General features: G+C 47.1%; 1 protein-coding gene across 2 annotated transcripts in view; it reads left to right on the top strand.

Annotated features, from left to right (window-relative positions):
• Positions 1–11,172, top strand: part of LOC130085883 (gamma-crystallin M2-like) — a 54,192-nt gene extending 43,020 nt beyond the window's left edge. Inside the window, exons 1-3 of one of the 2 annotated variants that reach the window (XM_056251868.1) lie at positions 10,086–10,191; positions 10,311–10,553; positions 10,839–11,172. In XM_056251868.1, the coding sequence (XP_056107843.1) occupies positions 10,183–10,191; positions 10,311–10,553; positions 10,839–11,111 (525 nt within the window). In that variant the 5' untranslated portion in view covers positions 10,086–10,182 and the 3' untranslated portion in view covers positions 11,112–11,172. Of the gene's footprint in view, positions 1–10,085; positions 10,192–10,310; positions 10,554–10,838 lie in introns of those variants that run through there. The other variant, XM_056251869.1, reaches the window with a different exon arrangement.
• The last annotated feature ends 1,075 nt before the right edge of the window (positions 11,173–12,247 follow it).

Raw genomic sequence — 12,247 nt, 5'->3', positions numbered from 1 at the left:
CCCTCGCTCGAGCTTCGCCCTCGCCTTCTCCGCCCCCCTTCTCCGCCCCCCTTCACGGACGCGCAACCGCCGGCTACGGCCCTCGCTGTTGTCGCGTCGGACGACGAGGCAGAAGGTGACGCCACTAAAGACAGCTGTTCTATCCTGGCATCGGACAGCGAGGAATGGTCGGGCTTTCATCACTCCGCCTCCTCCTCGATCCAGGAATCCGGCCGGACCCGTGCTGGAGTGGACACCGAGCTCATGCGCCTCCTCTCACAGGCCGTCGACCGCCTCGGCCTCGAGTGGTCGCCGCCCCCAGAGCCCGCGCCTAACAGACTCGATGGCTGCTTTCTTCAGAATCGACGCCGTCAAGCGCCCGCCTCCAGGTCCGCGCCCTTTCTGCCTGAACTCCACACGGAGCTTGCTAAATCGTGGAATGCTCCACTCTCCGCGAGGCTCCACTCTCAAGTCTCCGCGTCGCTCTCCCAAGTGGACGGCGCCGCCGAGAAGACATAGTCTTCTATTCCCCCTGTGGAGGAAGCGGTTGCAGCACACCTTTGTCCGCCCTCTGCGAGATGGAGCTCAAAGTCTGCGCTCCCGTCCAAGGCCTGCAGGACTACGTCTGCTTTTGTCGGCCATGCCTACGCCGCAGCAGGACAGGCCGCGTCCACCCTGCACTCGATGGCTGTGCTTCAGATCCTTCAAGTAGATCTTCTTCGTGAGTGGGACGAGAGAGGACGGGATCCAGCCGCCGCCACGGACCTGAGAAGCGCGACGGACCTTTCCCTTCGCGCTACCAAGTCCGCAGCACAGGCCATAGGAAAATGCATGGCCACGCTAACTGTTACAGCGAGGCACCTCTGGCTGACACTTGCTGACATGAGGGAATCTGAGCGCGCCACGTTTCTCAACGCGGCGCTCTCCCCCACTGGTCTCTTCGGCCCAGCGGTGAACGGGATCGTCGACTGCTTCTCCGAAGTACAGAAGACCACGCAGGCCATGAACTTGTTCCTTCCGCGACGCTCTAGTTCCGCTGCAGGCCGCTCACGTGACCAGCCTCCTGCGCGAACTACTTCACAGCATCCAGCTCAGCCTAGCCAGCCTTCGCAGCGACGCCAAGGCGCCTGCCCTCGATCGGACGCCTGCCCTCGGACAGCCGCCGCAGACCGCCCCCACCTCGTGGGCCTCGGCCTAAGATCGTGCTGAAGCCTGAGCATGCTAGCGTCAGCGGGGAAAAGACGGTTGAGTCCCGCTGCGGCTGGACCGACGTCAAAACTCCCCTCCCTGTCAGTCCCCTTCAAATAGGCTACTGCAGAGGTACATTCAGCAGCCAACGAGCCAGTAACACGGCCCTCTCGCCTGCACACAACCGCCATTTTTACGGCGACCCAGAGAAATCTCGTAAAGAGTGTAATGTCTGGTTATCCGGCTCACGCCGATGGTGTTTTAAGTGTAGAAAATGTGCCCACATCTCAGTGTTCACCCCTACACACAAGCACAACACTTCCCGTGTCACTCACAAAAATCACTCTCATAAAGCGGGCAGAGTGTTAAATGTAGGGAATGTGTCCACGAGTCCATGCCCACGCCTACTCTGTCACACGGCCATTACAAACTTATATCAGTCAAGTTATGAATGTAAGTCTCGTGCCCGCTCAACAGCGCTCACGCTTACTAACACACACTTCCCTTCAAGCACCGCGCGCGCCTCTCAAAGTTGTCACAAAACGCCCCCCATCCCAAGCGATCAAGGTGTCATAATTAAATGTAAGTCCCGTGCTCGGTCACAAGCGCCCACACTTACTAATAAACACTCTGACCAAAGCGCCGGTCATGCGTCGCAGGGTTATCACAAAACGCCTCCCATCAAAAGCGATCGGAGCGTCACATATGAATGTAAGTCTCGTGCCCGCTCACAAGCGCTCACGCTCACTAATAAGCGCCTCGCCAAGGGCGTTGCCCGCGCATCACAGCGCGATCACAAAACGCTCCCCATCAAAAGCGATCGGGGCGTCACATATAAATGTAAGTCCTGTGTCCGCTCACGAGCGCTCACGCTTACTAATAAACACTCTGGCCAAAGCGCCAGCCGCGCGTCACAGAGTTAACACAAAACGTTCCCCATCAAAGGCGATCGGGGCGTTGCATACGAATTTAAGTCTCGTGCCCACTCCCAAGCGCGCTCGCTTACTAATAAACGCTTCGCCCAGGGCGCCGCTCGTGCATCACAAAGTGATCAAAGAACGCTCCCCATTCCCAGCAATCGGGACGTCACACATGAAACAGCATGCCACCGCCGTCAGCGAGCCGCCGTATCCAAGCACCGAGAATCTTTATTGCAAAGTAGACCCGTAATCTACATGCTGCCTCGGCAAACGCGAGATCCGAGCCACTAGATTCTGAATTGCAATGCAGACCTTAAATCTACGCGCTGCCTCGGCAAACGCGAGATCCCAATCACAGAATCTTCATTGCAAAGTAGACCCGTAATCTACACGCTGCCTCGGCAAACGCGAGATCCGAGCCACTAGATTCTATATTGCAATTATTTAGGACAATTCTTATGGGACAAACAACACCAAATAGGACAGACAGTTTGACACAGAGCGCTTGCTGAAGAGCAAAAAGCTAATGTGTGTGTGTGCCAGCGTCCCTTTGTATCTTCCGGTTATGCCGTCATCTACTACGTCATGACGCAGCACCAATCAGGATTGGATTAGTTTCATTCATACTTCAGATGCATTACGCTAAGGGCGTTCCCCAAAGTGTCATCACGATGACGCAGTGCGAGTTCCCTCGAAGGGGAACTACACATTGTCCCTTTAAGCTTAAGGACCTGTTGCTATGACAGCAAGTCCAGGATGAGCGTCGAAGAACCTAACAATCCAACATCATGCCAAATCGTCAACAATCAAATCTAGCTAACCGAGTAAGCGACGTACGAAGAACGGACCCCTGCACTCAAATTCTAATTAAGATATTCAGTCAGCTTAAACGATAAGCATAACTTTGTGAGATCGTGATCAATTAAGATGAGTGACATTTTAGTGATTATAAAGGGAGCGCTTTTCTGCACGCTTTCTAGATGATAATCCATTCAGAATTTGAAGAAAATGTATGTTTTGCTGCTGTCACGGGTCTGTCACGGATGATGGTGCAGGATGAAGGAGAGGCTGACACAAAGACTCCAATTCAAACATTTACTTATATAATCAAAACTCAGATACAGAATGACGGTCATACGGAAACACTCAAGCTTTACACCATGTAACATAGACGAGAACCGACCAAGACAGACTGAACAGAAGAAACTAAATACAAGTCCAAATGAACACTAACGAGGTGAAGACAGGTGACACAGATGATTAAGACGATGAACAGGTGGATGATTGAGGGAGTGAATACAGGTGTGGAGACAAGGATTCTGGGAAGTGTAGTGCAGACAAGGACAGACAGGTGCAGACGAGGACTGTGACATTACTCCCCCTCCCGGTAGGCGTGACCTCACGCCTTAGAACAGGGGTGGGAGGGTGGGCATCCTGGAGTCCGTAACGGGAAGGCGGACCGGGTGCAGGAGGATGGACTCCAGGATGGACCAGGCGGCCATGGCGGAGCAGGACGTGGGCGTGGCCAGGGCGGAGCAGGACGTGGGCGTGGCCAGGGCGGAGCAGGACGTGGGCGTGGCCAGGGCGGAGCAGGACGTGAGCTTGGCCAGGGCGGAGCAGGACGTGGGCGTGGCCAGGGCGGAGCTGTCGGACCCTCAGGCGTCCAGGGCGGTGGAGACCCTTCGGGTGGCCATGGTGGTGACGAACCCTCGGGCGGCCACGGCGGTGAAGCCCCTTCGGGCGGCCACGGCGGAGAAGCCCCTTCGGGTGGCCACGGCGGAGAAGCCCCTTCGGGTGGCCACGGCGGAGAAGCCCCTTCGGGTGGCCACGGCGGAGAAGCCCCTTCGGGTGGCCACGGCGGTGAGGCCCCTTCGGGTGGCCACGGCGGAGAAGCCCCTTCGGGTGGCCACGGCGGAGAAGCCCCTTCGGGTGGCCACGGCGGAGAAGCCCCTTCGGGTGGCCACGGCGGTGAGGCCCCTTTGGGTGGCCGTGGGTCCTTGGGGCACCCACGGCGAGGGCCTATGCCCCCCCCCCCAAAAAATTAATGGGGAGAGTGACAGAGTCATTACTAGTCTCTGGGCTGGACGGAACCAGCGGTGAAGGGGTCTCTGGGCTGGACGGAACCAGCGGTGAAGGGGTCTCTGGGCTGGACGGAACCAGCGGTGAAGGGGTCTCTGGGCTGGACGGAACCAGCGGTGAAGGGGTCTCTGGGCTGGACGGAACCAGCGGTGAAGGGGTCTCTGGGCTGGACGGAACCAGCGGTGAAGGGGTCTCTGGGCTGGACGGAACCAGCGGTGAAGGGGTCTCTGGGCTGGACGGAACCAGCGGTGAAGGGGTCTCTGGGCTGGATGGAACCAGCGGTGAAGGGAGCTCAGGGCTGGATAGGACCAGCGGCGAAGGAAGCTCAGTGCTGGACGGGACCAGCGGCGAAGGAAGCTCAGGACTGGACGGGACCAGCGGCGAAGGAAGCTCAGGGCTGGGTTCATGGGCTGTAACAAATGTGTGTGCTGCCCACACACACAAAACAGCCATGGATCCCACAAGGAGCACTGCGTCCTCCAGAGCTGGCTGGACGGTCTCTGGCTGGACGGTCTCTGGCTGGACGGTCTCTGGCTGGACGTGGCTGACGTGAAGCTCTGGCTGGACGTGGCCGACGTGAAGCTCTGGCTGGACGTGGCTGACGTGAAGCTCTGGTACTGGAAACTCAGGATCGGCTGGTGTTATAGTGAGGGAGGAACCACAGACAAAAAGAGCTCGGTCCAAGAACTCAAGAAAAGGTCGGTCTAAGTCTTTGAGCAGCAGTATCTGGGTTAGTGGATCATCGAGTCCTCCCCAAAACCGTTGCTTTAAAAACTCCTCCTCCCAGTAATCATCCTGATACAGATGCAGGTAAACTTCCACTAATTCCTCCAAAGAACTTCCATTCTGGTTGAACAGAAACGTATCCATAGCGTCCTCCTCCATTACCTTCTTGGTCGGTTCTTCTGTCACGGGTCTGTCACGGATGATGGTGCAGGATGAAGGAGAGGCTGACACAAAGACTCCAATTCAAACATTTACTTATATAATCAAAACTCAGATACAGAATGACGGTCATACGGAAACACTCAAGCTTTACACCATGTAACATAGACGAGAACCGACCAAGACAGACTGAACAGAAGAAACTAAATACAAGTCCAAATGAACACTAACGAGGTGAAGACAGGTGACACAGATGATTAAGACGATGAACAGGTGGATGATTGAGGGAGTGAATACAGGTGTGGAGACAAGAAGGATTCTGGGAAGTGTAGTGCAGACAAGGACAGACAGGTGCAGACGAGGACTGTGACAGCTGCATTAGGTAAGGCAATGGTTAGGATATTTATTATTCACACTGGCTGCCATGTAAAATCACCCATATGCTTGCCTGTTCAAATTAAAGTGGTTTGTGAACATAACCACTTTAATAACAAGAGCGTTTATGCTGGGATGTGTAGGTTGTTGATAGGCTACACTAAACTAGTTCATGACATTCTATTTAAATGTGTTTTTGAGAAGAAGTCGTGTGTAGCCTTGCTCTAGAGTTGGTTCACCCTCCGCATATGGCTATTAGCAGAGGTGGGCTGTCAGGGCCATCAGGGCCTTCTCTACTGGCCCTGTCAAAATATAATATAATATATAAATTTTTTTTTTTTTTTCATTTTTACGATTATATTTCCAGAAAGAATATGGTTATTTTTTGTGAGGCTGAGCTGGATTTTCCATAAGGTCATCTAAACGCATCACAGCTCCGTGGACCAGCACTAGTAGTTTCACGAGTTCACACTTACATACAATTAGAGGGGGTAAAGTTTAATGTGTATTAGGCATGCTGTCCGGGGGGAGGGCTCCGAGCTCGGAGTTCGCCCCGAACCCAGAGTACTCCCCCCTATGTAAGTAGTTAGGACTAGAAGTGTGGAGAAGGGGCGGTGGAGGGGTGCTGCTAAACTGTCAATGGATTGAGGTGAGACTGCTGAGTCTATATATATATACACCTCTTATCATTGATTGTTGAGTGCTCACCACCCGTGTTAATTATCTGAATGTGCTCCTCCCGAACTTTGTTAATAAAACATCATATAGCTAGCCTTCCATTGAAGCTGCCATTTCCCATTTGATCATAACTTTGGCTGATGTGTATCATCAGCCAATCAAATTTTGATGCGCAGTGACAGAACACCCCAGGGGCCCAGCGATGTGTCGGCGCTAGCCTCCGCTGATGTCATCAACCGTTTGAAATTTTGGAGGGTTGTGAGCAATGTCAGTGAACTAAGCTATGGCCGCTGCCTTCACACCTCTTACCGATCCTGTTTTCGATCTCCTTCGTGTGCCTTTTTCAAGGCGTATGTTTGGAGAGAAGAAAGAGATCATTTTAAAAGGAAGATCTACACCTAAGCTGGATGGGTTGACCAAGGCCGGAAAAGGTTTTGTGCGGCACTTCACTGAGGGTAACTACGACCGCTATGACTGGCTAACAGCTAGCACTGAGCGGAACAAGCTATTTTGCTGGCCCTGTTTGCTTTTTAATACCAGTGAGGGAACATGGAACAGCACATGTTTTAACAGCCTTAATAGCTTCACCAAGGCAGCTATCAAACACCTGGCATCCGAGGGTCACCTCACAGCGGTGGTACATTTGAAGACCTTTGGTGAGTCCAGGGTGGATTTGCAGCTGGATGACCAGCAGAGACGAGAGACAAGCCTGCACAATGAGAGAGTGAAGAAAAACCGAGACATACTGAAGCGCCTCGTTGATTGTGTCTTTTTGGGACAGCAAGAATTGTCTTTCAGGGTATATGACGAGGGGAATGAGTCCCTGAATCGAGGTAATTACTTGGAGTTACTGTCTCTGCTATCAGAATACGATGCTGACTTGCGACACCACCTTGCCACGGCCACCGTTTTTATGGGAACATCAGGGAAAATTCAGAACGATCTCATAAATGCTGTTGCTGAGGTGCTAAATGATTCCATCATAAAAGAGATTAACAACACCAAGTTTGTCACAGTTATGGTGGATGAGACCACCGATTGCAGCAACACTGCACAGCTGTCATTTGTACTCCGGTATGTTACTGAAATCGGAGTAAAAGAAAGATTTTTAAAGTTTGAGGATGTCACAGGAAAAAAACGAGCTCATGATCTAGCAGTTTTAGTACTTGAAGTGTTGGGCAGCTAAAATTGCAAAACAAAGTTAGTGGCACAGTGTTATGACGGAGACGCTGTAATGGCATCCGGACTTAATGGGGTACAGGCGTGCGTAAAAGAAGACATTCCTCAGGCTCTTTTTGTGCACTGTTATGCACACACATTAAATCTTGTGATGTCAAGATTTTGCAAGATGTCAAGGATTGCAAGATTTTTTTTTTTGCGAATATGGGAGGATTGTCTGCATTTTTTACACATTCTCCCAAGCGCACAAAACTGCTGGATGAGTTTTGCGTTACTGAAGGCCCTGACTGAAACCTCACGGTACGCTACTGACTATTAGTATATTTATAAAACTACACAGACTGTTGAATGATTTTAAATCAACAGTCCAACTTACACGATGTGCTCCTTTATCAAGAACATATCCTTACTGGAATGCAAACTAACATCAGCCTGCACTACATCAAATAGACTACACCTTTGAACACTGTATCACAAAAACAACATTTAAAATACTATCTTAAATCGGCAGTTCACCCAAAATGCTAATTTTGTAATTTACTCAACTTCATTACAAATCTTATGACTTTCTTATGACAAAGATCATTTGAAAAAAAAAAAATGTTGTCCATTTAATGAAAGTCAGTGGGGTGTAATTTTGTTTAGAGAATGTTTGAGTGAACTATCTCTTTAAATGTAATTTTTACTTAAGAAAATTGTTTGTTCAATACTCTACCCAATTTGTTATGTAAACAAAGTACAAAAATCAAGATATTTTAAGCTCAACAATGGTATACGTTCACTAACTGAATCATGGTATTCTAGACCAGCCTTTCTCAAAGTGGGTGCCGCGGCACACTGGGGTGCCCCCTGACTGTGTCAGGGGTGCCGCCAAAAAATTACGTAGGCTAAAAAATAAAAAAATCTGACATTTCATATATAAATATATTTACATAAATACATACTTCTTCTTTTTAAACATATGAACGTATTAATAAAATTGTAAATTAATTTTAGATAAATATATACGAAAATATATACGGAAAAAAAACGGTGTTGCCTACACCGTGTTATCCTCTTTTTAAAATTTGCACCCTGTTGACTTAAACGGGGCAAGTTTTAAACCTGCTTTTAGCCTCTTAACAACCTTAATGTGTCATTACAAGTGCACAGCCATGTGAGTGAACACGGTGAATCTGACTGCAGTAAATGTGAAAGATATGAATAAAAATTATGTTTATTCAGCCAGCTGCTCACATACCCGTATTTTCTTCCTGTGTTCGGTCGAAGTCCACAGTAGGCGATTGTCGAGTGCGCGCGCGCGATCATTGGTAACTAAGCAACAGTGGAGACTCAGACTGTCAGCTGTCAGCCGATGACGGTGCTGTGTGGTGTTCTGAGAATATTAGCTCAAATGGATAGTTCATCCGAATCAGATGTTGAACACACGGAGGAGGTTTGATCGCGCGCGCGAACTCGACAATCAACTACTGTGGACTTCGACCGAAAACAGGATAAAGAGATTATTCCCTGCCTTCGTGAAAGCTCGGATCACAGTTAAGACTGATATATCAGCCCAGGCATCCACGATCCCTTGGCAGATAGTGGCGTAAATCGCCCGGCGCTGTCTCCCCGTCTTGGTGAACGTATGTTCACCATCCGTATATAAGGCGCTCTGGATTATAAGGCGCACTGTCGTTTTTTGAGAAAATTAAAGACTTTTAAGTGCGCCTTATAGTGCGGAAAATACGGTATATAAAATTAACCATAAAAATCCATCTCACAAGACCGAAGCAAGACACACACACAACTTGACGCAAATGACGCAGCGGCAACCCATAGCGATGCGTTATTATAGCAACAACACCTCAGACTGACAGAAACGTAAAAATAAACGTGAATTTAGGCCACTTTAGTTTTGTACACATTGTCATGTTAATTATAAGCAAATAATTTTTTTTTATTGACCACAATATACCAAAAGGTGCTATAAAATTGTTATTATTATTGTTATTGTTATTTACAGTTCGTATTATGCTCTGTTCATACTGTTCTGTCTAAATAAACAGGACATTTGCATTTACATTTGGGTTATGCAGTGTTTTTAAATTATATTTTACACTGGGGTGCCTTGAGATTTTATGCACTTTTGAAAGGTGCCCTGACTGAAAAAAGTTTGAGAAAGGCTGTTCTAGACTATGACTGATTTGAGAACAATCAGTGTCATCTCCAGATAATATTCCCTCTTTCTATTTCAATATGTTCCTGTTACTCTCTACTGTGTTATACCGTGACATTATATCAAAACATTCAATAAATTAAAAAGTGTATCATTTTAAAAACAGAGGCAGGGACGAATTGTCATTCCAGCTAATTAATTCAATGGTGGATCCTGGAATATGCAACACAAATTGGCAATATCTAGTTTCACTTATTGCATCCATTTTAAGTTCCATGACTGTAATGAAATTTTGAATGAATTTTGGTATTACTAGTAATTGGATTATGAAAATATGACAGAGCTCAAAATGAATCTACCACAAATAAGATCAACCACTTAGCTCTAGATATTTTGGATGATTCCTCCAAATGTATTCATTCAAAAGAATCTGTTCTGTGCCAAAAAGTATTTTAAAATGAATTGGGGAAAATGCTGAAAACATTCCCCTCATTCTTGTTGAAAAAAAAGGAATAAAAAAGGAACCATTGAAACAGGTGGAAAGCATGATCTAGTCACGTGTAGAATGGAGAACACGGTTGACTACGTAAAAGGCCAGTGCACTGCGATGCTGGGTCAGGCATTCATATACAATAGGGGACACACAGTCTTTGAACTAGGACAGGTATATAAAGGTAGCCAAGCGCAAAGAACAGTGCATTGGAGCCATATCTACTTGTTAACTGTTGACAGACTGACATCATGGGCAAAGTGCGTTCTTAACATTTTGATTTACATTACTTAAACATAAATTGTAATGTTGCCAAATTCCAAATATTCTTTCAGGATACATGATCAACCAATTAACACAATTTTTGACTAATTTTCAGGTCATCTTCTACGAGGACAGGAACTTCCAGGGTCGCTCTTATGAGTGTATGGGCGACAGTGGTGACTTCTCCTCCTACATGAACCGCTGTCACTCTTGCAGAGTAGAGAGTGGATGCTGGATGATGTATGATCATCCCAACTACATGGGAAATGGGTATTTCTTCAGGAAGGGCGAGTACGCTGACTACATGTCAATGTTTGGAATGAGCAACTGCATCAGGTCCTGCCGTATGATCCCAATGGTCAGTTCTGTGAGCATTTTAACGTGTTCATAATAAATCAACTTGGGGCAATTACTGTAAAAAAAAAATATATATATATACAGTATATATATATATATATATATATATATATATATATATATATATATATATATATATATATATATTTAAACATTTTTAGATTAAATCTTTTTTTAAAGAGGATCATTTCACAATGGTGATCTACAAAGAGGCATAACTAGACTGTTTTAGATGTTGTTTACTGTTAAAACTGATAAACTTATAATGACTTATCTTCCACAACAGCACAGGGGATCCTACAGAATGAGGATCTACGAGAGGGAGAACTTCATGGGTCAGATGTACGAGATGATGGACGACTGTGACAACATCATGGACCGTTACCGCATGTCTCACTGCCAGTCCTGTCATGTGATGGACGGCCACTGGCTCATGTATGAGCAGCCCCACTACAGAGGCAAGATGTCCTACTTCAGGCCTGGAGAGCACAGGAGCTTCAGCAATATGGGTGGCATGAGATTCATGAGCATGAGGCGTATCATGGACTCCTGGTACTAGTGTTTTAGCATTATGATGAATTAATTTCTCTATAAAAATAAAACAAAACAATTTCATGAAACTCGTTGCAGTGTCATTAATATTTGTATCCCCACAAAAATGCCTCATAAGATAATTCACAATCACAAAATGTTACTTATTAAACACTAAAGACCTTACAAACGAGCAGCGCGGACGAGACATCTAGCCTTTATTATGGATATCTATGCTCACAACCGCATGCTTCTCAGTGCTTACACTTTACTTCACGTGCTTGCGCATCTCAATGACGTCACATACACAGGACTCACAGTTCAACCATACATGGTCTGTCACATCCTTCTGACAATATATAACATATTGTAACATCCTTCCTATTTTTTTTTATTTTTTTTTTATATATATATATGGCACTGTGGTCACTGTATGCAATAAACTTGTGACCAAGAACAACAATATAACACCATATACTCAAAGTTACTCTTCTGTCTCACAATAACAATTAAACAGATTTAAACAAAATCTTTCAAGTGTGTTGGTCTCTTGACTATTCTGCCAACTCTGGTTGTCACAACACTGTTGCTGTTATCTGCATGTTGTGTGCGTGTCTGGTACTGTCTGTGAATGTCCCTCATCCAGATGGATCTTCTGATTAGACTGTTCAATCTTGACACTCATGTTTTGTGTGTCTGCTCTCTGTGGTCCTCCAGACAGTCCTGAGATGTTTCTGATTTCTCCTTACAACAGTTCCATTTTCCATCTTGACCGTGTATGATCTGTTATTGGCAACTCTTAACACTGTTGCTGGTGTCCAGGCAGATCTGTTTTTCGTGTCCAGCTGAACCCTTACGTGTTCTCCTTGCTGGAGAGGTCTAAGATCTTTTGCTCCTCTGTTGTAGTAGAAGGCTTGTTTGTGTTGGTCTGCTGGCTGCAGGAGGCTGTCATGTGTCGGCAGTAATGTTTTAGTCCTTCTGCTCATGAGTCTTTGTGCAGGACTGGCATGGAACCCCTGAGATGATGTGTTCCTGTGTTCCAGAATAGCTAGATATGGATCAGTCTTTGCTCTCTTTGCCTTTTCCATCAGCTGTTTGGCCATCTTTACCGCAGACTCAGCTTTGCCGTTGCTTTGCGGATACGCTGGAGATGATGTTACATGC

This window comes from Rhinichthys klamathensis, unplaced genomic scaffold (assembly GCF_029890125.1).
Source record: "Rhinichthys klamathensis goyatoka isolate OS25496 unplaced genomic scaffold, OSU_Roscu_1.1 h1tg000090l_1, whole genome shotgun sequence".
NCBI lineage: Eukaryota > Metazoa > Chordata > Actinopteri > Cypriniformes > Leuciscidae > Rhinichthys > Rhinichthys klamathensis.
This window is presented reverse-complemented; position numbering and strand designations above follow the sequence as displayed.